General features: G+C 42.8%; 1 protein-coding gene across 1 annotated transcript in view; it reads left to right on the top strand.

The window, feature by feature from the left end:
* The window catches only part of LOC308303245 (protein sidekick-2-like), a gene marked incomplete at its 3' end in the record, with an annotated part of 219,311 nt that overhangs the window by 56,343 nt on the left and 135,798 nt on the right, over positions 1 to 27,170 (top strand). Inside the window, exons 4-10 of the mRNA XM_080747572.1 lie at positions 3,973 to 4,106; positions 10,967 to 11,078; positions 12,938 to 13,128; positions 14,596 to 14,679; positions 15,566 to 15,760; positions 23,301 to 23,417; positions 25,033 to 25,200. Of these exons, the coding sequence (XP_080603698.1) occupies positions 3,973 to 4,106; positions 10,967 to 11,078; positions 12,938 to 13,128; positions 14,596 to 14,679; positions 15,566 to 15,760; positions 23,301 to 23,417; positions 25,033 to 25,200 (1,001 nt within the window). The remainder of the gene's footprint in view (positions 1 to 3,972; positions 4,107 to 10,966; positions 11,079 to 12,937; positions 13,129 to 14,595; positions 14,680 to 15,565; positions 15,761 to 23,300; positions 23,418 to 25,032; positions 25,201 to 27,170) is intronic.

Below are 27,170 nucleotides of genomic sequence, written 5' to 3'. Positions count from 1 at the left end.
TTAGGGCAGAAATTGTAGGAGCAGTGTCCAAAAATGTGTTTTGCAAGAATCGGCCTCATGGTGGCGCTAGAAGAGGGTCATGTGAGAATTGTGGCCCCATGGATCGGGGCAACGGTTGCGGAGATATGAGCAGGGCAAAAGTGTGAGGTGTGAGGTGTGACAGACTGACTGACAGACTGACTGACGTACAGCTGGTCGAGGTTTTGATAGTAACTGCGACCTGATGGTCACAATGAAAGCTATGTAGCCCACTAGAATTTCGCCCACATCTGCTGTCGCACTACTTTTGTGCGACGGCCTTGTCTGATGAAGCAGGGCTTTACTTCGCGAAAAAACGTACACATTTGAAACTTGGAGATAGAAGGTTTCTGCCCGACATTGACGATATAGAGAGAGAGAGAGACAGAGAGAGAGAGAGACAGACAGTCAGACAGACAGAGGAGGTGTATTGTCTTGGAGGAAGTCACTCAGTAGGAACGTGCTGCTATCTATCTAGCTCCAGACTGCAGAGCGGACAGATAATATGAACACACAGGGTTCTGTGTGCGGGGGAGAGCTGTGGTACTGCTGGGGAAACTTACAAAGTAGCAATACAACACTATAAAAATACTCAGTTACAAGTAAACGGCCTGTATTTAAAATGTTACTTGAGTACAAATATAAATATCCGCATTGAGATATACCGCATGACGATATACTCACCCAAAACATATTATCAAAACTACTGGCTGTGGGTTGTTTGGTACTTACTTTCTACGCACTGCAACAATGGACCGACAACATGGCTCACTCACCTCTTCATCTTAGCTTAATTGGGACTGACGCAGCATGAATTCATGTATATATACAGTATATATACAGCATATACACTCCACTTGATCTCACGGTGAACACACCTGAATCCACATTTTAATTACACTCTTCACGCAGCATTAGTCTATAGATTTACAATATGCACATATTGACAGTCTCCTCTCCTTGTGGGCCTGCGTGTCCTTTTGCATAATAGCTCCCTGCAAAAAAAGGAAGAGAAAAAAACAACAACTTTTAATTGGCTATTTTGTGGCCCTGTCCTGTCCGTGGCCCGTGACTAACTAATGACTATTTGGCAGAAAGTGATTTTTGTCCATAAACGCTAATGTATTCCAGGTTGGCTGCTCAAATGAGCCTTGAACGAGCAAACAATAATCCGTCCACTCAGCTTAGGGTCCTTCCGTGTGTGCATGTGCGCGTGTGTGTGAGAGAGAGACAGACAGACAGGGGATTGGTCCTGTTGTTTTGTTTTGTTCAACTCCTCCCCTGCCTCCCCCCTCCCTCCTCCGTTGAACAGAGGTGGAAAGTAGCTACAGTACATTTCGTTTCTACCGGGAAGAAACCGCTTACTGTATCGTAACATTTTGTGGGGTTTTTTTCCGCCCGTAAATTGACACCCTACTTGATCATACTACAGTGTTACTCAAAAACATGAAAAGCAGCAAATACATTAATAAGTTTGAATCACGGTGCAAAGCGATGCGTTTTTGAGCTTGTGGATCTGCTGCTATAAAATTTGAACCCTTGAAAGTAACCCGACAGAGATATGTATCATCAGTGTTTCTCAAATGGGGATAGGTGGTACTGCAGGGGGTACTTGAGAAAATGCCCCCAAAAAATTTAAATTGAAGTATAAATCATGCTAATATTGTTCATAGTTAAAGAATTAACTCAAATTGAATTAGGAGGGGAATGTATTGTTATGTTTAATGATGACACATGGAGAAATGATTGATAGTGATATTGGCTAAGCCTGAGTTGCTAACCCAAATTACATGGTACCAGGAAACTGGGATGTGTAATGTGTTTTAAAGTTGTTTGAATATATTGAAGTTATTGACATGAGAACTTGACTGAAATCTTATGACCAGTGTGTAAATCTGCTCAGGAGGCACTGTTTCTTTAACTCTATTTCTTATTTGTGATTTTATATTCTTGAAATGGGTGGTTATCATAGCATCATATACCACCATTTATTTATATTTGAATTGCAGTTTTATAATCAATATGTTGTTGTCGGGTAAAGGGGGTACTTGGATTCAGAAATCGGGGAAAGGGGGTACTCAAGCCAAAAAAGATTGAGAAACACTGACATAATGCATCACTAGTTCAAGGAATACTTTTGCCCACGGCTTTGTGATGTGCTTACCGGTCATGAAGTGCCATTTCCTCTGATCTATAATATAGTAATTTAATAACATTACTGATCGGCAGTGGCTCAGGGTTAGAGTGGCCCAGTTCGATCCTGGGCTCCCCCAGAGTTCGTGTCGAAGAGTCTTTGAGAAAGACTCTGAACCCCTAGTTGCTCCCGGTGAGCAGGTTGGTGCCTTGCATGGTTTCCTCCGCCATCTGTGTATGAATGTGTGTGTGAATGGGTGGATGTAATGCACAATGTGTTGGATAAAGGCGTTATATAAATGCACCATTTACCATTATTAGACTATGAAACTATGACTTGATTCTTGTTAATGCAAAAACATTGCCGGTTCAGTGCAGGTGACTAACAAAAAGAGACTTCTCTTTCAGGTCTCTAGGACCCGAAGTGGCTTTGCAGAGATCTTTGGAAACAAAACAAAGTACTGTATTTTAAATCCCAGTTGGTCCAAGTGCAGACAGCCAGACTAGACTGCTCTTATACTTTTTTATTTATTTATTTGTTTTGCTTTTGAAGATTAGCTGTGTCTCTGTGCTTTAAAATGTATTTCTCTTATGTTCCCTACTGTGGTGCTGTTATGACCACCGAATATCCCTTGTGGGATCAGTGATGCTCTGTTCACAGTTCACACTGGCAGATACAAAGACACAGGCTACCATTCATTTTCAATGGAAGCCAGCGACATGAAGATAATAAAGCCAGGATTTATGTGTCCCTGGCAAATTCTAGATTTTCTTTTTTCACACCATTATAATGTTCTCATTTTCATCATAAGACCCAATTACCGAATGTCAAGTGTCCAGGTTTTATTCAGGATAATTATGACACTGATTTACTATTATAGGAGTCCACGAGTACTAGTGGTTCTCAAATGTTTTATTTGCAAGGATCAGGAACGATCATAATATCGTCATTAATAAACTTGGAGCAATCAAAAGTGAGTTGCGAGCCCTCCTTCTCTGTTCCTAGTAGTACTGCTTTTAGGGTTTTGGCTCAGCACCAAACAACGGAGGATGTGCGTTATTTTTCCTTTGAATATTTTTCTTTGATTAATTACAGGAACCCCCATAACACTCTCAGTGTTATATACTGTACCTTTTATGTTCATTCAGGGCTATCTCTTTGTGTTTCTGGTAATATTATTGTCTTCTCGTCTTGTATGACCATGGCAAAAAAAATATTTTGACACAAACGTCCACCACAAGCTAGCATGGCGATGACCCCTGTACAAAGCTACAGGCTACCGTTAATTTCTAATGGAAGCCAGCGAACATGAACATACAAAGCTACAGGGAAGCTGATAGAACCTTCGCTAAAAAAAAACAGAACAATACACGTCCCAGATTCTTCACCTTCCTGGCCCCCAAACTGTGGAATAAACTCTCCAGTACAATTAGAACTGCAGACTCACTCCCAAGCGTCCGTCGTGGTCTGAAGACTCACCTCTTCAGACTCCACCTTATCCCATAGCACTTACCGTAGCACTTGCCTACCCTCAATGACCATGCATTTTAGCATTATGCATTATTTATATGTTTAGATTTTCATAGTTTTTACTGAATGTAAAGGTGCTTGATCTACCTAGGTTTTTCTTATACTATTTCTGTGCATTAGATGTATTGATGTTGATGTATTGATGTATTGCCTTGCTTATTGTAAGTCGCTCTGGATTAAGAACGTCTGAAAAAAATGCTGATTAATAATTGATTAGTTTCGATGCCCTGTTGCAGCCCTAATCTCCATGCAACTCTAACGGCGTGTCCCTTCCTGTCGTGTCCCCTCAGAGCCATCACCCTGGACAACACCCTGGTCATCCTGTCCACGGTGGCACCGGACGCCGGACGCTACTACGTCCAGGCTGTCAACGACAAGAACGGAGAGAACAAGACCAGCCAGCCCATCACCCTGTCTGTAGAGAGTGAGTCGTGGATTCATATTTAATTAAACACAAATACATTCATGCATGCACGCACACGCAAGCACACACACACACGAATGCATGGAATTGTGAACGAAAATCCTGTCCAACAAAATATTTTAAAATATATATATAATAAAACAATTTGGGTCTGAGAGATTAAAACTCATCAAATGGTGGTCTGTGGCTCAAATGCCAAATAAATAATGGACCTTGATATGAAAAAAGGTTGAAAACCACTGTTGTAGATCCGCTGTTTCCTTATTTTAGAAATGGGGCTATGGTAATATTACAGCTCTGACACGCAGTCAGTCAGTCAGTCAGGTGCTTGGCTCAGATATTAACGCTCTGACAAGAATAGGAAGGCAGCTAGACGTAGCCTGCGGCCAAACACACACGCACACGCACACAAAACACATACACACAACATGAGCAATCGAGGCTGATTATGGCTGCTACCGTGACACGCATACAGACATTTGTACTGATATGTCTACTTGTACGGACGTTGACCTGTGTTGTGAGCTTGTAGATCAGCTAGATTTTTGTTGTGTGCAAGACGCTGGCGAGCAGAGTGTAACTCAAGCACGACATGTTTGTATTGCTATACTTGTGAGGACATCAACATTGTAGGATTAGTGATTTAGTAAATGCCATCATCACTCCCCTGCTGTCAGTTGAACTTTCTCACTGATGGATTCTTTCTGCACTCTTGCAGGCATTCATAATCTGAATTCAAAGCCTGAATACAACATTAAAAAAGGATTCTAAATGTCCAACTAGTAAACAAACATACCGGTAAATAAAGCACAAATAAACAAAGGCTTGTGTTGTTAAATGTCACTTGTTTTTTAATGAACAAAATGTAATTTTGTCCAATCTGTATGTTATCGTGAGTATATCGTCACTGTCGGGCAGAAACCTCGTATCTCCAAGTTTCAAATTTGTAATTTGTTTTGCAAAGCAAAGCCCTAGCTGCTTCATCATACAAGGTCCTCGTACAAAAGTAGTGAAAACAGCTGATCTACAAGCACACAACGCCTCGCGGTGCGAGGCATTGTGTGCTTGTAGATCAGCTGTTTCAGGTTTTTCAAAAAGATTTTCACATTTTTCAAAAATTGCAGATCTACAAGCTTGCAGCGCTGCACTTTTTCAATACTTAAAGTACCCAGGGCCCAGCATTTGGTGCGACACCCCTGCTTACAGACAACGGAAGTGTAACCACATGCTGTGGCAGAGTAGAACAGGAAGATTACATACTGGACAGCTCTGGTCCATCCAGCATTTGAAGGAGTTCTCCTTAACACTATGGCAGCCTATACTTTCAAACCGTTGCACGCCGAATACCCCCGTCACCCAGCAGCCTCTCATCTTGTTTCGTCGATGGTTTTATGGAGTTAAAAGCCTACTTTCCCCTAGTGGGAACACTCTGAGCCCCCAGCCACATGTCTAAAATACACTTTTTTACCAAAATATAGGCATAAGTAATCCACCCCTGCGCCCTCTACAGATCCGGTCAATGGAAATGTTCTATTGACAAGTGAGGCGGGAGGCTCAGAGTGTTCCCACTAGGGAAAGTAGGCTTTAAACTCCATAAAACAGTCTTTGTTTTGATAAGTAGCGAAAGTGTATATATTTTTTTTTATTGAAGACGAGAGGCTTGGGCCGCTGCGCTACCGGGGGTGTGCACGCAACGGATCGAAAGTACCATACTAACGCTATGGACCAGAGCTACATACTGTAGCTTAGCTTCAAGTACAGTACTTTGTAAATGTAGTGTGGTACTTTTCACCACTGCACGCACGCACACATGCATGCAGGCACGCACGCACGCACACACACACACACGCACGCACGCACGCACACACGCACACACATGCAGTCTCAGGGGAGGCTATAGGATAAGAGAAATTAAAAGGAGACAGTATGGAATGCATGTATGGAATCCACAATGCATGCTGCAGATATACCATCATTGTTCAGGTGGGAACCTCATTACGTCAAAAGCAACAAAGAATAGCCGATCTACAAGGTAAAAAAAAATACACGTCACACCGTGTTTTGAGCTTGTAGATCGGCAATTTCTTTGCTACATTTCTGCGACACTGCAGTATGACAAAGCAGGGCGTTAATGAAAAGAATATTGTGAGCTTGAAGATCTGCTATTTTCAAATATGGCCAAAATGTATATAGGGCTGAAGCCGTTAATGTATGTTTTGTAATACTTAATCAAAATCTACAAAGTAACCAAAGTTTTCAAATAATCGTGGTGGAGTAAAAGTAAAATATTTGCCTCTGAGATGTAGTGGAGTAGAAGTGGAAGTATTGGAAATTGGAATTACTCAAATAAAGTACAAATACCTCAAATTTAGTAGTACAGTACTTGAGTACATGTACTTAGTTACTTTACACCATTGCCAAAGTGCAGTTACTATGCCAATGATTCAACTGATAAAAGGGTATAAATGTGATTCAATATGCTGCAGCCAAATGGCTTATCGGCATGTAAGTGATGTTACACTAATTGTGTGTCTCTTCTTGAGGTAATCGTTTATCCCCCCCAAAATCCCGAAGGCTAATTCGACCTTTAGGAAAACATAAGTCAGCGTGTCCAAAAGCGTAGTTTCTGCACTTTGGCTTTGTATAGGGCTTATAGATGCCACACACATGCATGCATTTTCACGCGCACACATGCCCACGTGCGCGCACACACAGAAGCACATACACGGTGTGCACACTTGAGTGATAGGCTAGATAATGGAATAGCCACAAGGGAGGGATACGCCTCCTCCAAGTGTGCGCGCGCATGCGTGCGTGCGTGCGTGCGTGTGGGTATCTGTATGCAGCAGCAGCATATGTTCCTGTAGTGAAGGACCCTGACACTGCATTTCCCATGAGCCCCACCTGGCGAGGAGAGAGAGAGAGAGGAGGGGGAGCCGCGAGGGGAGGAACTTTCTAAGAACTTAGTGAGACTCAGCACTTTTACACAACTCTTTGTCCTGCTTGGGACTGTCAGTGTGAAATGCTCTCTTTAAACATCTGGGAAGAAAATCTGGTAAAAAAGAAAAAGGAGACAGAACCCGCTGTTGGGCTCCTGCCACCTCCTTCCCCTGTGGGCATCATGCCACGTTGTGGCGGGTACACGCCAAACGTCAAGTGCCGCGTGGTCTAATCTGTCACAGCCGGGCCTCTATTATATGGGTCACCTCCGACTAGGAAGCCTCACCGTCCAGTGTTGGATGTAGAAATACTCTGTTACAAGTCTGTAATTCAAGATTTTACTTGAGTAAAAGTTCAAAAGTAGTGGTATCAAAATAAGTACCAAAAGTAGAAAGTACTCATTAAAGGCCCACTTCACCTCTGGGACAACCAGATCTTATTTTATTGTTGTTTGGGACACAATCAACACAATCCTGAGTTATCTTCTGTGTTCAATCTGTGTTTTGAGATATGTTAGTATTTCAGCATGACTAGTGATGGATTTTGCATCATATGATGCACATCATCATGCTGCAAAAAATATATATATTATTGAACTCAAGTCTCCATGGCATGAGTAATCAATAGAAAACAAGTCATTTTGGGGGTGAACTACTCCTTTAAGCTAATCATCTGGGGACCCCCCCACAAATAATTTGGGGACCCCCAGTTTGGGAACCACTGGTCTGAAAGGATAACTTAAAAAAGTCCTGTGGGAACTTGTTTCCATTGAGACAAGTACAGGAACTACGCGTTTAAACTTTTGTTGAGAACACAATACAACAACAACAACAAGAAGTTAAAACGTTGTTTTTCTTCTCCACGAGAAGACACAAGCTGCTTTTAGCATGGCTGCCACCTCTGCACTGTCACCACGGGGTTTGTCACCGATGTGTGCATGACAGCTCATTCCTAGGTACTCACCGATAATGTCACGTAGCGATGCTTTAGGACAGACACACACACACACACACACACACACACACACACACACACACACACACACACACACACACACACACACACACACACACACACACACACACACACAGCTCTATCTGTGTGTGTGTGTGTGTGTGTCAGATAGAGCTATATGACAGCCTCTCGTAGCTGAAGCTGACATGTTTGGTTGGTTGTTGCCGCGAGCAACACTCCCACAGCATGCTGGGTGATTGACAGATGTGCGTGTGTTTATCGCGGTGCGCGACACCTTTTCCAGCACTCCCTCTGCACGCGCACCAACGTGAGCGCACGCCCACACACACGGGCCTAACGCTACCACAGCCAGCCTGTCTGTGATGCCCGCGCGACTTGTGGAGCACAAGTACCATTCATGTGCGAACACAAATGGTCCATTGATTTTATTTTACTCTCTCAAGAGTAAAATTATTGTTACACATCTGCGTTACTTAAGTCTCAAGAAGTCTACACAATTAGAGAATTTACTGTAGATTTTTTTTCTTTTATTTTTTTGTTAGCTGTTATCGCGCCTAATGGTGCGAACATCAATACACGATGGAATCGCGGACAAAATCATGTCCAGCGATAACAAAATATTCTACGGTTTGGGTCTGAGAGGCTAAATATCATCAAATGATGGTCCGTGACCAATAAATAATGGACCTTGATATGAAAAAAGGTTGAAAACCACTGTTGTAAACCTAACTCTAAAAAACGAAAAGTTCAGCCATAAAACAACACTTTTTCTACCAGGAAAATGGTCCTCATATCGTCACTGTCGGCCGTGTCGGGCAGAAACCTCGTAAACCTCGTAAGTAAAGCCCTGCTTCATCATACAAGCCTGTCGCACAAGACTAGTGAAAATAGCAGATCTACAAGCACACAACGCCTCGCGTTGTGTGCTTGTAGATCGGCTAATTTCACTAGTTTAAATCACCTTTAATATGATAAATGCAAAACCAATGGTTTTTCCACCCGACAACAATGATATCCACATTTGGTCCTCACAAGCAGTTATACTGCACAAACACGCGCACTCACACACACGCACGCACACACACACACACACACACACACACACACACACACACACACACACACACACACACACACTAACACACGCACGCACACGCACACACACACACACACACACACACACACACACACACACACACACACACACACACACACACACTAACACACGCGCACGCACACACACACACACACACACACACACACACACACACACACACACACACACACACACACACACTGTGTATTTTTTCCAGGCTTGCCTGCGGCTGGCCGGTGAGGGAGTCATGGCGCTGTCTCCTCCAATCACCTCATCTCCCTGTCAGAGCGCACACACACACACACACACACACACACACACACACACACACACACACACACACACACACACACACACCCTGTCCAAAACTGTTACTTTTCAGGAAAATACGATCCAATGTTTTGATTGATTGAATATTTTATAAGACAAAAATGTACATTCAAAACAAAAACATAAATGTAGTACAGCACAAGTACAGCTCTTCTATTGAGATGTTTAGATCCTGTGTCTAGGTGAGACATACCTTTGACTACGATATAGGCCTACTGTTTCTATGTTTTTGGATACAGTCACTTGCACAGAAGAACCAGGTTCAAATCCGGGGTATAAATAAGAGGGAAGACACATAATGCAGCTTTAATACTTTCCATTTGTTCAATATTTATAAAACCCACAGACACACTTTCACTCTCGATAAAACTTTTATCTAAAGTGGCTAAAATAGCGTTTTTTTTAGTCACTCATGTGCGACACTATGGCATTCCTTAATTTGTAAAACAGACGTACACAAGTTGTTATATTCTTCAAAAGTTTCTGGAGAGGGTTTCCAAACCTTATATCTCCATATTTCAACTTTATGTTTTTTTTTTTTTTTTTTTTTCGTTTCGTAAATTAACACTTCTGTTGCCAACCCCGAGTTTCCCGAGTTTGTATAGTTACCCTGGATAGACATGTAGGCCTACCGTACACTGTCCAAAGAATATCACTGAATCTATCGCACACAGACACGCATACAGTAAGTACATACACGCACACAGTCACACACACACACACCTCCTCTGCTCTGTACTAGATAGAGACGTACTGGATTCCAGCTGGGCCGTGACAATGCCACTGCACACTCACGTGCGCACACGCACGCATGCACACAGAGAACACCTTTCTAAACTTTTAACGTGTGCTCACTAAACCTCATTTTATCCAACACTTATACTTTGTCATGCTAAAGTGTTGCGCGAAGGTATAGGTATAGGTATAAGGTATAACTTTCTCTTTTTTTTTTTTCTAAAGATGTCAAAATGACCTGAGATCAGAGAGATGCTTTTCTCTGTTTGTGTGTTCGCTCCCTCGTTTAGCTGATTGAGAAAATGTGTGTTCATGTGTGTCCATTCTAGTGGATGGACACTTTTTTTCATTCAAACAGCTCTATCTCTGGAACCATTTGTCCGATTGCCAAATTTCTTTTTGCCACTGAATCACAACAACTGTGTCTGTTTCTGAAAAAAATTATAAAAAAAAAATCTTTTTTTTTCATTGCATAGTAAAGAAAAACATACAAAATCTCGGCACAGCTACCTTGGAGCCATTTTGGCATCTGGCACAGAATGAGTTAAATTGAATTGAATTGAATTAAATTTAATTTAATTGAATGTTTGTTATTTCCCCTGTCTGTCAAATATGGCCATGAACTTCCTGTTTTCTCATGCCAATAAAGCTCCATTTGAATTGAATTTTAAGTCCCTGAAAAGACGCACTGTGATTGGCCAGTGGGTTGGCTCTCTACCATCTAAATACGTACAGTAACAAATACTAAATATGTCTGTCTGCCTGTCTCTCTGTGTGTGTCTAGACGTGGGTGGTCCGGCAGACCCCATCGCCCCCACCATCATCATCCCTCCCAGGAACACCAGCGTGGTGACGGGGACGTCTGAGATCACCATGGAGTGTGTGGCCAACGCCAGGTAACCTTTTTTTTATTTATTTTTTCATCTTCATGGACCCCCATAACTCTGAGAGTGTACAAATGGGACCAAATGGACCCGTAGCGGCCATTTGGTTCCAATTTGGTCCGGGTAGTACATTTAGACCACCTTCAAGGAACCCCAAAGGTCCCTCAACCTCAACCCACTTTGAGGACCACAGCACTAGTAGTATATACATTTAGGATAGCTCTGTTTCTGGTAATATTTGTATGTCCATGGCAAAAATAGAATTTTGACAAAAATGTCCACCACAAGCCGGCATGTCGATGAACACTGGTACTACCGCATATTTTGGAGAAAACAATAATCAAAACTTTGGAATGTTTAATGTAACGTAATGGGTTACTTCCACACCCACACACTACTAATCTATTAGGAACTCAGGAAACTTTGCAGTGTTTAAAACCACCAATTTCCACCAATGATTGCCTCTTTCTTTGTTTTACGTTTTTCTTATTTATTATTGTACTTGACATTCAATTGATTCTTTTCTCTCTCACACTGATGGACTTGTTATGCATGTGTGGTTGTTTTCCTCTACCTGCCCAGGGACAACAGCTAAATGAGCTGCCAACTAACTCTGGTGCAGTTACTTTTAATTGCATGCTTTGAGCCTGTAAGAATAAACTATTCATCTACAAGCTCACAACACGTTGCGATACTACACGTTGTGAGCTTGCAGTTTGGCTATTTTTACTATTTCTTCAAAGTTTTATTTTATTTTTTGGGGGGTCTGACATTCTATTGAGGGGGAAAAGGGTTACACAATGCATCCTTTAATTATCTGTGAGTGCTGTCCACAATGCTGAAGCGGAACCAAATGGACCATTACGGGTCCATTTGGTTTCATTTTACGCTCTCAAGTTTGTCTCAATAAGTCTCAATAATGTTTGACATTATTGTCAAACATTACTCAATTTACAAGTGGTCTACACAATTAGAGATTGTAGAAGAATTGTTATTCTGATCAAGGTTTGCCTGCCATCTACAAGCTCACAACATGTTGTTTGATCGTCTATTTTCCCAATTTAAACTTTTTTACAACGGTTTTGGACATACAAGGTTTCCCGCCCGCTGGCAAGAGGAGCAGACAGTGAAATGTCATTCAGTGTCTGCTTGAATAGCCTGGAGGGGCTGTCACCCCCGAACCTAAATGGAATTCAGTTGTTTTTCGTTTGGAAAAGTTTTCCACTATCAGAGAGTTTAAATGCTGTTTCGAGGCGCCTTACCTCCTGCCAAGTAAAATATACCTGAGGGGGAGCATGTATTATTTAGTTCTAAGGCAGAACGAAGCAAAAGACAGAAAGTGCCAAGTGGCATAGATTTGTTCTACCACACCAATCACAGAATATGGCCTTTCACATAACACAGGGGTAAAGTCCAGTGGTGAAAGAAGTACTTTTTTCTTCTTCTTCTTTTATTTTATTTTATATATTTATTATTAAAGGGATATTTCACTTTCATACATGTCTGGAGTCTACTCAGGCTTTTGTGAGTACCCCTGGTCCTTGGTTCTGGTGTGACTGATATTGGCCGGGTTTCCTAAAGTGATTTTAGCCCATCATAGCTCACGCATGGTTTGGACAGAGCGACTTAATTAGTCAACTACACCAACATTCAGATTTCACAAAGTGCTTAATAAAGTCTCACTCCAGTCTAAATACGGTACGGCATTCTATAAACACCTCTACCTCTGTGTTCTTTAATAAGAAGCCTTTTTATTCGATCGCTTTCTGTTTTCCCATGTATTTCCTGGCGTTCCCCATGTGCACCAACCCTATTGAGATAAACAGACAACAACTACATATTTTTAATCTCGCCTTCTGTTCCTCCTCCAGACCTCTGATCAAGCTGAGCATCTCGTGGCGTAAGAACGGCGTGCTGGTGTCCAGCGGCCTGAGCGACTTCAACCGCCGGCTCACCGTCCTGAGCCCCGTGGTCAGCGACGCCGGATACTACGAGTGTGAGGCCGTGCTCCGCAGCAGCAGTGTCCCCTCGGTCAGCGCAGGAGCCTACCTGCACGTACTGGGTAAGAGTAGGAGCCTACTTGCATGTACAGGGTAAGAGTAGGCCTGCTGCCTATACCGTCATTTGTCCAAAAACGGATACTTCGGGAATCAAATTCAAAATAGCAGATCGACAAGCGCAAAACGCATCTCAAGCTTGTGGATCTACTACTTTTGATGCTTTTGTGCGACGCTGTTGTATGATCAAGTAGGGCGATAATTTACAGCAAAAAAAGAAAACAGGGAAATAAGTTGTTTCTGCCTGACAGCAACGTTGCCTGACACCTACTGTAGGTGGGGATCGAGAATCGATCCTATCACAGAATTGATTCAGAATGTTATTGAGAACTGGAAATCAATAAAGTTTTGGCTTATCAATTTGACAACCACCAATAATAGAAAAGGCCATTTTCCTTATTCTTTTGTTAATGTTCCATCTGTTATTTATGGATTATTTTATTACATTATTGATTGTCGATCTTTTATTTATTTAGAATCAATTAGTTTGATTAACTATTGCACCCCTTGTTGACTTTGACTTAAAAGGAAGAGGGTGGCAGCGGTAGCTAATGGCTTGCTTGGAGAAACCGTTTAATTTAATTTGCTCCACTTTTCATTCCTAGACCCCACTGAAGCACTTTGATGTGTTTCAAAGTGCAAGGTATGACGCGTGGCCACATGCTCCTTGAGTCACAGCACACAGGACACGTGCACGCGCACGCACACACAATGCTTTACCTTTCAACATGTGATCATGTTGGCTCATCCTGCTGAAAAGTTTGTTTAATCAAATTCACAAGGTTGCTCAAGGCCAGTGAGGGTAGTCTAAAAGTACCTACAGTACCTATTTCTGATGATTCTTCTACAGTATGTGCATACATTATGCAAATAATTAGTATATGCCCCAATGTACATAAAAATGAGCTTGTGGATCTGCTACATTTGATGCTTTTGTGCGATGCTGTAGAATGATCCTGTATGTAGGCCCTTGTAGGGTGTTAATATACAGAGAAAAAAAATTAAAATGTGAAGATAAGATATTTCTGGCCAAGAGGCACGATTAGTACTACAGTATATTTATGTATTTTATTTGTTTACCTAATTGCACATTCTGTTATCCAAATACTAAACTATATATTTATCCACGTATTACTTACTACATCCACATCATTTTACATATACATTTTCAATTTTTTTTAATAGTTTTTTATTGTTATATTATTAGTATTATTATCATTTAAAATGGCCTCAGCCGTTGTTGAATTCGACAATTCAGAACCATTCCAAAGCGTTTTCAAGTGATCTCTTACGCACACGTACCTGAAATGTGATCACTGAAGTGTTAAAGTGTAATCGCTCACACTTAATACATTCAATGTGCAATCCCATTATATGTGCGAGCACTTGAATTATCTCTCTCTCTCTCTCTCTCTCTCTCTCTCTCTCTCTCTCTCTCTCTCTCTCTCTCTCTCTCTCTCTCTGTCTCTCAGAGCCCCCCCAGTTCATCAAGGAGCCAGAGAAGCACATCACAGCGGAGATGGAGAAGGTGGTAGACATTCCCTGTCAGGCACGAGGTGAGGAGCCGGTGTGTTCGCGCGTGTCTGTTTTTCCAAAGCCTTCTCACTCCCAAGGCGGCAAACGGGCGACGGCTTGGCACCGATTCGTCCAAAACAACAAAAGTTTGACGTCTCAGGGGAGGTACCCGCAACGGCAGACGTTGACTAAGGGAAGTAACTTGAACGCCGCTGAGTCGGCTGATGCCGACTTCGCAACGCTCGGCACAGAGACTTGCTTTGCCTAACTGCTCGCTTTGTCTCTCGTGGCTCAAGTCCGCTTTAGGCGGCACGGTGGCACCCCTTCGTCGTTTTTACAGTTTCCTTTGCGGAGCTGTGGCGGCTTCAGATTATGTGAGGTACACATGACACATGTCAAATGTTTTCCGTTTGGTCATATTATTTGTACCAAGAAGTTACTATAGGCCAGGGCTAGGCAACCTCTATTATCCAAAGAGAAAATTTTGGCCCAAGAATACACCTGTCTGCAGCTGCAAAATGTCTTTCAATATTACTTTTGTTTGCTAATTTCTCAAAGCAGACCAAGTACACCATTAAGCCAGCAACGTTGGTGGTGATAGCAAACAGATACAGTATGTCCAAGCATTAATACATTCTTTATTTTCATTCGAGAATGTATTTCTTTTTATTATCTGGTGTATAGGAGCAGCTTTTTTTTCCTTTACAATAGGAGAATGTAAGAATAACTTTATGTCCATTACAATAATAAATTATGACTAAGATTCAAATGTAAATAATAAACATTTGCCCAAACTGGAAGCTCTGGGAAAGGGCCTAAGAGCTCTATAGCAGCAGCTGTAGGCCATTTTGGGAGTGAGAGTGTGTAGGTTTACTCCAGGAGTCCATGTTGTTCTCACAGTGTATGTTGTGGTCTCTCACTCCTCAGGCGTGCCCCAGCCAGACATCGTGTGGTACAAGGACGCGGTGGCCATCAGCCCGGTGAAGACCCCCAGGTACAGGGTGCTGGTGGGGGGCAGCCTGCAGGTCAACGGCCTGCTGCCCGACGACACGGGCATGTTCCAGTGCTTCGCCCGGAACCCTGCCGGAGAGGTCCAGACCAACACCTACCTGGCTGTCACCAGTAAGTCACCATGTCTGAGCACTGTCACACACCTTTCCTGGTTCATCCCATTAAAAACCTGGCAGTATTTTATACTTTAGCTATTGAAGAATAGAAGATGCTGCAAGATTAGATCTGTAGATCTAGTCTATGACGTAATATTAACTAGTAAGATGCCTCAGGGTGACATGCGACCGAGGTTGCGCCAATTCTTGGCCATCTGGCCAGTGAAGTATTTCGGACCAGTTACCCATATATGGAGACCCCTGGTACCCATATATGGAGATCCATGTACTGTATATGGAGATAATGCTGTAAGAGCCCAAAATGCTGTAAGAGCCCAAGCATGCTTACTCAGTTATTTGTTATGTGAAAGTACTATGACGTCTATGGCATCTGACATCATACCATTTTATGCCCATACACGGAGATCCCTGTCTGTAGAACCGTTAGTGTGGTATGTGGCCGATGTGGCCTCTATATATGGGCATTCCCATAAGTACTGTTAGAGATATGGGCTTAATATTGATGACATCAGGGAACTCCATATATGGGCATAAAAGGAATAGTGTTAGTTTGACATCACAGTGAAGCCAGAGGGTGATGTCAGAGCGGAAAACCCATTCTGTTAAGTGTGGTTCCCCTGACATCACAGTGATGTCAGAGCATGATGTCACAGTGATGTGTCAGGGGAACCACAGTGTCAGGCGTTATAGACCGAGACACGGACAAGCTGTGACCGTTCACATATACTAAACTGACCTCAGTGTACTCCATTTATGGGTTTTTGTAGTTCACTATTTTTGGGAGATCATCTATGGGCATATCAGTCAAATCGGTGGTTTTGGACAACCGCCTATCCTGTTGAGCACGTTTAGAGCTTTTAGATCTGCCACTTTTTCTACATTATCAGAATTTGAATCCTGAAAAATAAGAGCTTTGGACATAATGAGGTTTCCACCCGACAGAGAAAACATATTCATACTTATCTACTATATTTGGCACACATAAAGAAGGAAAAGACCCAGGGTCACCGTTTCGCCTACACAACAGCCTTCATCAGAGCTGTACGATGCGCTGTTCGTTATACTGCACTTAGGCTTTCGTAATGTGTGCCAAATAAAAAAATCAGACGGTCTACATTGACTTGCAGCGTTCTGGGCTAAGCAGCACTCCTCCTACCCAATTATTTTGCACTTCAGTGTTCATTTCAGAGGAGGACAGACTGCATGTGAGGCATGATGCTGAGAGGGACGCTGTGAAGACAGCAGGGAGGGATCGTCTCAACTCTTAACCACTAAGAAACTCCAGCGTCCAAGGCTTTAGCAGATAATAGCCGTTCAAAATAGCCGTTCAGAGTATCTGCCCACCACCGTGGAGGTTGTGGGTTCGAATCCACCGCGGTGCATTGTCGAGCGTCTACATGAACACAATTGGCTCGTCTTAGGGGAGGGAAATAGGGATAGAAAAGGGGGTCCAAAATAACTGGCTAGTACTCTAAATAAAAAATAAAAATCATACCTATTGTGAAGTGGCAAAATCTTGATATTCCGAGGTCCCGTTGTTTCGAGGTCCCAGTAGTCCGGTTAGGTTTAGGATTTGGTTTAAGGTTAGGGTTTAGGCTTAGGGTTACCTGGTGAATCAGGTTAGCATTCACCAGCATCAGCAGGTTAGCATTCACCAGCGTCGGCAGGTTGGCTCGAAACAACGGGACCTCGGAATAGCGCTACGCTCCCGTGTGAAGTGAGCGGTGTTATTTACGAGTTAATTTCATTTAGAGTCCCGTAAAGCTTGGCCAATGTGACCCTGGGCGTACAACAAACTTTGGGTGCTTTGTGAAAGGATGTAGGCCAGATGTAGGCCAATCATCACAGGATGCCAATGTGACCCTGGACGTACAACAAACTTCGGGTGCTTTGTGAAAGGATGTAGGCCAGATGTAGGCCAATCATCACAGGATGCCAATGTGACCCTGGACGTACAACAAACTTTGGGTGCTTTGTGAAAGGATGTAGGCCAGATGTAGGCCAATCATCACAGGATGCCAATGTGACCCTGGACGTACAACAAACTTCGGGTGCTTTGTGAAAGGATGTAGGCCAGATGTAGGCCAATCATCACAGGATGCCAATGTGACCCTGGACGTACAACAAACTTTGGGTGCTTTGTGAAAGGATGTAGGCCAGATGTAGGCCAATCATCACAGGATGCCAATGTGACCCTGGACGTACAACAAACTTCGGGTGCTTTGTGAAAGGATGTAGGCCAGATGTAGGCCAATCATCACAGGATGCCAATGTGACCCTGGACGTACAACAAACTTCGGGTGCTTTGTGAAAGGATGTAGGCCAGATGTAGGCCAATCATCACAGGATGCCAATGTGACCCTGGACGTACAACAAACTTCGGGTGCTTTGTGAAAGGATGTAGGCCAGATGTAGGCCAATCATCACAGGATGCCAATGTGACCCTGGACGTACAACAAACTTTGGGTGCTTTGTGAAAGGATGTAGGCCAGATGTAGGCCAATCATCACAGGATGCCAATGTGACCCTGGACGTACAACAAACTTCGGGTGCTTTGTGAAAGGATGTAGGCCAGATGTAGGCCAATCATCACAGGATGCCAATGTGACCCTGGACGTACAACAAACTTTGGACAAAGCCAGATATTGGAGCTTATCTCCTTCCTTGAGCACTTCTCAATAAGAAATATGGGGTGGGTTTCAAAAGCAGAGGGATGGATCCCCTCCACACCCAGCAAATAGAACCCAGTGCAGAAGAATGACACAAAATATGTTGGGCAAAATAAGAAATGGCCATGAATTCAGGTACAGCAAAGTTAGCCAAGACATTCAGGAACAACCAGTGCTTTCTTAATAGATACAGTAAGTTTAGAAAGTGTTCTACAGGAAAACTGCAGGCTAGTACAGCAATCCAAAGCCATAAAGTCATGGTAATGTACAAGTGTAAAAAGTGTGAAACAAGCTGTACAGTAGGCCTGTATACATTCTCCCTGCACTCAAAACTATGTTTTTATGCCTCTGGCGACAGCCATAACTGGAGGCATTATGTTTCCAGGTTTGTCCATTCTGTATATACAGTACAGTACATACTGTACATAATGTTGCTTTTGGGCAGAAACCTCTTACCTCCGTATTCCATTGCTCCATAACTCCATAACTTCTTGTGTTTCTCTACTTGATCATATACTCTAGTGGCACACAAAAGAATCAGAAGTAGCAGTAGTATCCACAGGCGTGAAACACGTTTTGAGCTTGTAAATCTGCTACATTATAATTTGAATCCTGAATCTGGATGTCCACCGTTTTGGACATATGAGGTTTCCACCCAACAGAGACTATATCGTCGTTGTCGGGTGGAAACCTTGTATGTCCAAAACCGTTTGTTTTGCATTTATCATTTAAAAAATGACTTAAACTAGTAAAAACAGCCGATCTACAAGCACACAACGCCTCGCGGTGCGAGGCGTTGTGTGCTTGTAGATTGGCTGTTTTCACTACTTCTGTGCAACGGCCTTGTATGAGGAAGCAGGGCTTCGTCATACAAATCTGAAACTTGGAGATACAAGGTTTCTGCCCGACAGTGACGATATATTACTTTCCAAACTTGTGGCTGCAAGAATGCCAGAGGGAGTTTCATGACATTTTGCTGCTACTCATGTCCACAGTTTATTTATAAAGATCGCTATTTCCATTTGGTCAAAGGAGGTGTACACGTTCACCACACAGGACGCAGTCTCCCAAACCTCTCCAGCTCGAGACCCAAAAGTTACATTTTGGTGTCTCTCCCCGGAACCCATCACACCCATAACTGCAAGCATAACGGTAGCACTTTACTTAAAGGTTGGGTCTATAATCATGCATTAACTATAGACCTGACCATTTTAATGTGCTTATAAGACATAGCACTTGTTATAATAAATGGTAAATGGTGTATTTATATAGGGCTTTTATCCAAAGCGCTTTACATAGATTGTGCATTACTGTACATTCACACATTCACACATACACGGATGGTGGAGGAAACCATGCTCATCGGGAGCAGTGTCTTGCTCAAGGACACTTCGACACTAACTCTGGGGGAGACCGGGATCGAACTTTTAACCTTCCAGTTGCCAAGTGGCCACTCTACCCCTGAGGTCTCTTTCTCTCCCTCTGTGTGTTCTCTGGTACGGCTGCAGTGTGCGTTTTGTGCCAGTCTTTATAGAACATTATCGTTCATCAGTGTGTGGATGCTCACATAATTATCCTTATAGCTAGAGTTATCGTGCTTCATGTGAATGGCCTGTTAAGCTTGGTGTGAATTGCCCTTTAAGCTTGGTGTGAATGGCCCTTCATTAATTTAGCATCGATAGCTAAAGATTGGACAGGGAGGCCATCCTGTTATTTGATTACATTATGTCGTTAAGAAAATGAAGTACCCTCTCACTTCTCTAAAGGAAAGATTACTTAATAATATAACTGGGGTATTGCATTTACAGGAATGAATGTAGGGATTAAAGGACTTCGCTTGTTGTAATTTAGTGGTTTTCAACCTGTGGGTCGGTACCCCCAGGGGGGTCCCCACATTATGTTTTGTTGGTCCCCAGATGACAGTGAGGTGACAATTTAAGGACTTTTAAGAGCTTTTGTAATACATAAAAAAGGTTAAAGAAAGAAAGAAAGAAAGAAAGAAAGAAAGAAAGAAAGAGAGAGAGAGAATGAACTCTTGGGAAAAATCCATTACTGCATCAAAACTGATCAACAAACTATGCTATAAAATGACTGAAACATTGGCCAAATTGTCAAACAATATAAGAAAGAGGCGGGAATCGTGAAAATAGCCGATCTACAAGCTCACAATATTTTCATTTTAAATATCTATCTGTGGAATTGAGTCAAACTAAATGTAATGCCTCAACCCCTAGATTTCTATGTACTTGTCAGGGTGGGAGGGAGGGACATTTCAACATTTTTGGGGGTTCAAAAATTGAGAACCAATGGCAAGGCCATTGGTTCCATGTTGGCTTGTCATTTTTGTCAAAATTACCTTTTTGCCACAGACATAAAACATGAGAAAACAATAATATTACCAGTAACACATAAAGAGATAATAATTTGATTCCATTTGTACACATATCAGTGTTATGGGTCCTTGCAAATAAAACATGTGAGAACCACTAGTACTAGTTGGACTCCTAATTTGATATAGTTTCATAGTAAATCAGTGTCATACATATTCTGAAGAAAACCTGGAGACTTGTTCTTATGATGAAAACAAGAAAATTATAATGGTGTGTAAAAAATAGAATAGAATTTGCCTTGGATGGAGACGGGGATGGGGATGGGTGGTGATTGATGAGAGAGTGTCACCGCAGTGGCGTGAAAATCACGGAGCAATTTCACCCTGGCCTTGCGTCCATTTGGTCCGCCTTCCTGACGTGTATAATCCTCCTGCAGTCCGTCTCAATTTTCTTCTCCCACCTTCCCTCCTGCTCTGCACCGGTGTTATCTTAATCCAACCCAATCTGATAACGCTCTTTACATCTCTCTCTGTCTCTCTCTCTTTTTTTTATGTGTTTAAAAAATACTCAGTATAAGTCCAGTATTAAACATTTTAAATTGACTACAAGTACAAGGCATTGAGAATCAAAGTAGAACGACGTGCTTGAAGCTAAAATAAAAATAGTGTTATACTTATTATAAAATAGCAGATCTGCAAGTTTGTGACGCGTTCATTGCGATACTTTCAGGGGTCTGTCCAGAGAAGAGGGTGTAGCTGCAGTGATACGGCAGTGTTTAACACTTCAAATGGCCATGACTCTGTGACTCATTGCTCTGATCGGCTGATCTAATCTAATCTAGTCATCTAAATCTGCAAAGTAAATTGAAACTAAAGCTGTCTTCAAGTAATCCTAGGAGAGTAAAAAGTACAAACTTTGACGTCTGAGATGTAGTGGAGTCGAAGAATAACTGAAACTATACTCAAGTAAAAGTAAAGGTACATCCAAATTGTGCTTGAGTAAATACTCAGTTGCTGTGCGCCACTGCGTGCCTTTCTCTCTCTCTCTCTCTCTCTCTCTCGCTCGCACTGTGTGTATCTCATCTCATCCGGCCTCCCACCCATTCTCCTTCTCCTTCCATTCCCTGAACAGCATCCTCTCTCTCTCTCTCTCTCTCTCTCTCTCTCTCTCTCTCTCTCTCTCTCTCTCTCTCTCTCTCTCTCCCTCCCTTCCATGTCGGCTCTCCCTGTTGAGTGAGACAGGTAGTTGTCACGCCACCAAGGCCTTGATTTATGGCTTTATGTGTGTGTGTCTCTTTCTCTCCTCTCTCTGGCTGTGTCCTCAAACACACAAACCACATTTGACTCTCTCTCTCTCTCTCTCTCTCTCTCTCTCTCTCTCTCTCTCTCTCTCTCTCTCTCTCTCTCTCGCCCCTATATATTCTCTCTATACATTCCTATAAGTCTGTGTTGTGTGCATTTGGGAAAACACAGGACAGGCGAGGAGATAAAAACACTCTCTCTGAGGCATAAGGCACAACTGCACACACAACTGCAAACACAACTGCACACACGCGCGTGCACACACCTTTATTTACGGCGATGTTCGGGATATGTTCAATCCAAAACAATTTTTTTTTAATTAATTGACTTACCCTGAGCTGCTTGTAGAGTCGTGGGTGGTCCTGGCTCGTCCTACGCTAGCCAGCTAGCCATTTTACATGGTCCGACGATATATTCCATTAAAAATGGTTTAAAATACATTTTTGAGACCCCCAATGTTCACCGAATGTTCAGCGCCGCTTCCGGAACGTAGTCCAGTGTGCCTATCCCGAACATGTTCGGGATTTTTAATGAAATGAATAAAATGATCCGAGGCCTTCTGAAGCCTGAGCCTAAATTTAAAATCCAGTGGTCCAAATCCTGGGGAAGCCATGCCGGCCGTGAGCCGCGAACGTAGCCGCGAATCGCCGCCGAATCCAATGAAAAACCACATCTTTGGAGGCCCATATCTCTGGATTGTGTTTTTAGGGATGTGGCGCGAGGTTTATTTACGGCGAAATCGCCGAAAAATGATCTTTAAAATGACAAAATGGGAATAGCTATTCTGTTAGCATTATCATCCGGGACCTTTCCATGACTTGCACGAACGTGAGCACGCGCGTCACTGCAACGTGAGTCCCCGGATGCTAATGCGCTCGCCTATGGGAGAAAGCCTGGCATTCTTTGGCGCCATCTAGGGGCTGGCACTGGTAGGGTTAAAGGGAACCGTTGAAGTCCTGAAGGACCCCCAACCAACCCAACACCCAAAGCTGCAGGCAGAACGGATAATGAAGACACATGGCGCTGAAGTTGATGTTGAAGTGTGTTCGCACGTGGCAGATGTTTGCGCTCTCCCTCGCCGCTTTGTAGCCCGGCTTCTTCCCTGTGATCTCACCTCTGTGCTCTGTGTGTGTGTGTGTGTGTGTGTGTGTGCGTGTGTGTGTGTGTGTGTGTGTGTGTGTGTGTGTGTGTGTGTGTGTGTGTGTGTGTGTGTGTGTGTGTGTTCCTCCCCCCAGGCATCGCCCCCAACATCACGGCGGGGCCCTCAGACAGCACAGTGATTGACGGCATGTCAGTCATCCTCCACTGTGAGACATCGGGAGCTCCCCGACCTGCCATCACCTGGCAGAAAGGTACCGCAGAGCGCGCACGTACTGTACACACAGGGGTGACACAAGGGGGGGGAAGGTGGGACTGAGTTACTAGGGCCCAAGGTGGAGGGGCCTTAATTATGTTATACTTTAGCTACATGTAATGAAAAATAGCAGATATACAAGCTCAAAGCGCGGCACAGAGTGCCGCACTGCGAGCTTGCAGATCTGCTATTTTTGAAAAGTCGTGAAAATGTGCACCACTGACATAGAAACAGGTTTTTCAAAAAACCTTAGAAGGATTTGAAATATTCAAGGACTTGCATTTATTTCAAAAATAGCAGATCTATAAGCTCGCAGCGCGGCACTCGGTGCCGCGCTGTGAGCTTGTATATCTGCTATTTTTCAATAGCTAAAGCACAAAATAATACTTTCCCAGTCTAAATGGGTTAACCCCCCTCCCCCTATGAAGAACATTCATGGGGGGCCCACAGTGAATCCTTGTACCCAGGGCCCAGAATTTGGTGCGACACCCCTGCGTACGCACGCTCACACACACAACACATATGCACACATAGAATCCCTGCATCCCACGCTCTCTCCCTCCTCTGGAGGTGATTTTTCTACTTCTTCTTTTAACTTCACCACGCGATGCCTGTTTGTTTCCTCCATCAAGGACTCCGGATGAATGTAAATTCTCTCCTTGTTCTACCATAATGAACAGAGTCAGAAGAATATTGAAATTGGGAAAACCCTTTGAGATGAACGATCTCGTGGGGGTCCACAAATGACAAACATCACACATTTTAAACACATCAACATATTAAACACAGACAATTCAAACAACATCAACCAAACAAATAAAACAAAGCTTAAAGGGGAAGACCACCCATTTTCAATATTGAACTATGTCTTACATAGTTACAATGTGTGATGTCATCAAGTTGTAATTTACAATACAAACCCCAAAATCAATCCTCCAGTTCTAGGCAACACAGAAGGGGGGGAACTTTTTTTCTATTTCCACACAACTCCTCTAAGGTATATTAATGACATATTTCAATATTGAAAATGGGTGGTCTTCCCCTTTAACATTCAACAATAACACAACAACAACAATACACAGAGCACATAATATGAATCATTGCGTCATAGAGCTGTTATAATGACAATTGGTCTAAACATGAACAGGTTATCTCATGGTGAGAGAACAGCACAGTTTTAAACACTTGAAAAGATGATATTGACCAAATATGAACAGGCATATTTTTCCACTCAGAGGGAGCTTTGAAACTTTTAGTTTTAGTTTGGCAACTGATTTGGATACTTTTGAAATATCAAACCTGTGCACAAAGTGAAAGGTACCATATTGTCACTGTCGGGCAGAAACCGTGTATCTCCTGTGCTTTAACATACTGTACAAGACTGTCGCACAAAACTAGTGAAAATGGCAGATTTACAGTACAAGCACATAACGCCTCGCTATGCTTGTAGATCGGCTATTTTCACTAGTTTTAAATCATTTTTAAAATGATCAAAACAAAACGAACAGTTTTGGACATTAGAGGTTTCTACCCAACAACAACGATATGTGTCAGGTATGGCTTGTGGATAATTCAAATGAAATGCATTTAACCTGTGCTGTGTCTCTCCCCAGGGGAGCGGGTGCTGGCCAGTGGCTCTGTGCAGCTTCCTCGCTTCACCCTGCTGGAGTCGGGCAGCCTGCTCATCTCTCCCTCGCACATCTCTGATGCCGGCACCTACACCTGCATGGCCAGCAACTCCAGGGGCATCGACGAGGCCTCCGCCGACCTGGTGGTCTGGGGTGAGCTCACCTGGGACTTGTAGTGTGTGTGTGTGTGTGTGTGTGTGTGTGTGTGTGTGTGTGTGTGTGTGTGTGGGTGTGGGTGTGTGTGTGTGTGCGTGTGAGGGGCGGAAATCGCTAACTATACCTGACTATTGAATTTGATTCAGAGGGCTACGATTCGATTACCGATGCATCTCGATTCCAATACATGATTTATTTCCCCCTTCACTGTGTGACTAATAAAGAAAATGCTTTCTAATGAACACAATATTCATTTACTTCCATTATATTTTATTGATAATATAAACCAATGGAAGAGAGTTGTTTTCTGGCCAAGATCTGATTGCTGCTCAGTGCAATTAGCAATGACGTATGTACTGCATGTATGTATACGTATGCATGTATGTACAGTACGTATGTATGTATGTCGGTGTCTGCCCGTGTTTAAGCCTGTAGCCCATTGAGGGACCAGCATTCCTGGTGATGCCAGTAGTGAGCGCACCTCATGATGTGCTCTGCTGGCGCACAAGTAAGCCATACATGGTCTACTTGTGCACAAGATGCAAGTTGGCACCTCGACAGAGTGCAGTTCTAGTTTAAAATGTGTTTAGTTTGGTATAATCGTTTTGTTTCTTTGGGTATGATAATCGTTTGGTATATGTCCATCTTTTATTCTAACTTGTAGCACGGCTAGCGAGAATAAACTAATTGATTCCATGATTCGCATTATGTGGGGAACAAATACCAGGAGCACACCACCAGTTGCTTTGTTTACTGTCAAGTGTAAACTCACTCAATGTTGTGACATTAAGTTAATCATCTGGGGACCCGCCTGGGGGTCCCGACCCACAGAATGAGAACCACTGATGTTATGCCACAGTTTTAATTTCCCCCGCTTACAGTTTCAACTGTCGGCAGTCTCTGTGTGTCCCACGGGACAGCAACTGCGTGTTCGCACACAGGCACACGTCAATTTACATGGCCAGCTGTAGCGACGCAGAGTCATTTGCTCGCTTTGGAAAGTCTTCCTTGGAAGGATGCACTCGTGTTTCCTCACTCATCACTCCTCACTCAGTGTCTCAGCTCATTCAGGGCAAGGCTATCGTTGCCGTTGGAAACCTTTTATCTCTGAATTCTAACATAATACAACGTCTCAAGTGTCAAATCGACGAGATGAACTACGTGTTTTGAGCATGAAGAAATGCTGGGTTTTTTAGGATATTTTTTTTTCTTTTTCTTTTTTTTAATCCTGCAAAGTCACAGTTTCGGACATAATTTATTTTTCCACCTGACAGGGACGTTGTCTATGAAGTATATCGATGTTGTCGTGTAGAAACCTTGTATGAGGCGCTGTGTGCTTGTAGATCGGCTATTTTCACTTTTGTGCAACACTCTTGTATGATGAAGTAGGGCTTTAATACAAAAGAACATGCTATTTCTCAGACTTGGAGATACGAGGTTTCTTCTTGACAGTGACGATATGAAGATAGATAATGTTGAAAAATAGATTATATAGATTTGATTTGAGTGCTCAAACTCTCTGAAATTTGAACCTACACTATAATCCACATTATCCATAATCTGAATTAGAAGTAGTAGTAGAAAATAGAAAGAAAAAAGAAAGTGACAGAATTGTGACAGATGTTTTTCTTTTTTCTCTTTTTCCTTTTTCATTCTTTACTTCAAAATATCAATTTACATAATGTGTTCATAATGATGTTATAATATAATGTGTAATGTAATGTGTAGATCACATTTTACATTTGATCAAATCAAATCTACAAGTTCTAGAATTATTATGTCCCTATCGGGACATTAACTCGAATGGCGCTGAGTCGGCTGAAGCGTACTTTGCAGCGCTCTGCATTATTTTGGGGGTCCCCAGATGATTATAGTAACATTGTTTCAACAGTAAATAAACCAGACAGTGTGTGTCCCCCTACAGGGTGTCTGCACATTTCTAAAGTTATAATTTAAGGACCTTCAAG

Source organism: Nannobrachium achirus, assembly GCF_963921795.1.
Source record: "Nannobrachium achirus genome assembly, chromosome: 18".
Lineage (NCBI taxonomy): Eukaryota > Metazoa > Chordata > Actinopteri > Myctophiformes > Myctophidae > Nannobrachium > Nannobrachium achirus.
The sequence above is the reverse complement of the archived record's forward strand: the minus strand, read 5'-3'. Positions and strand labels throughout refer to the sequence as shown.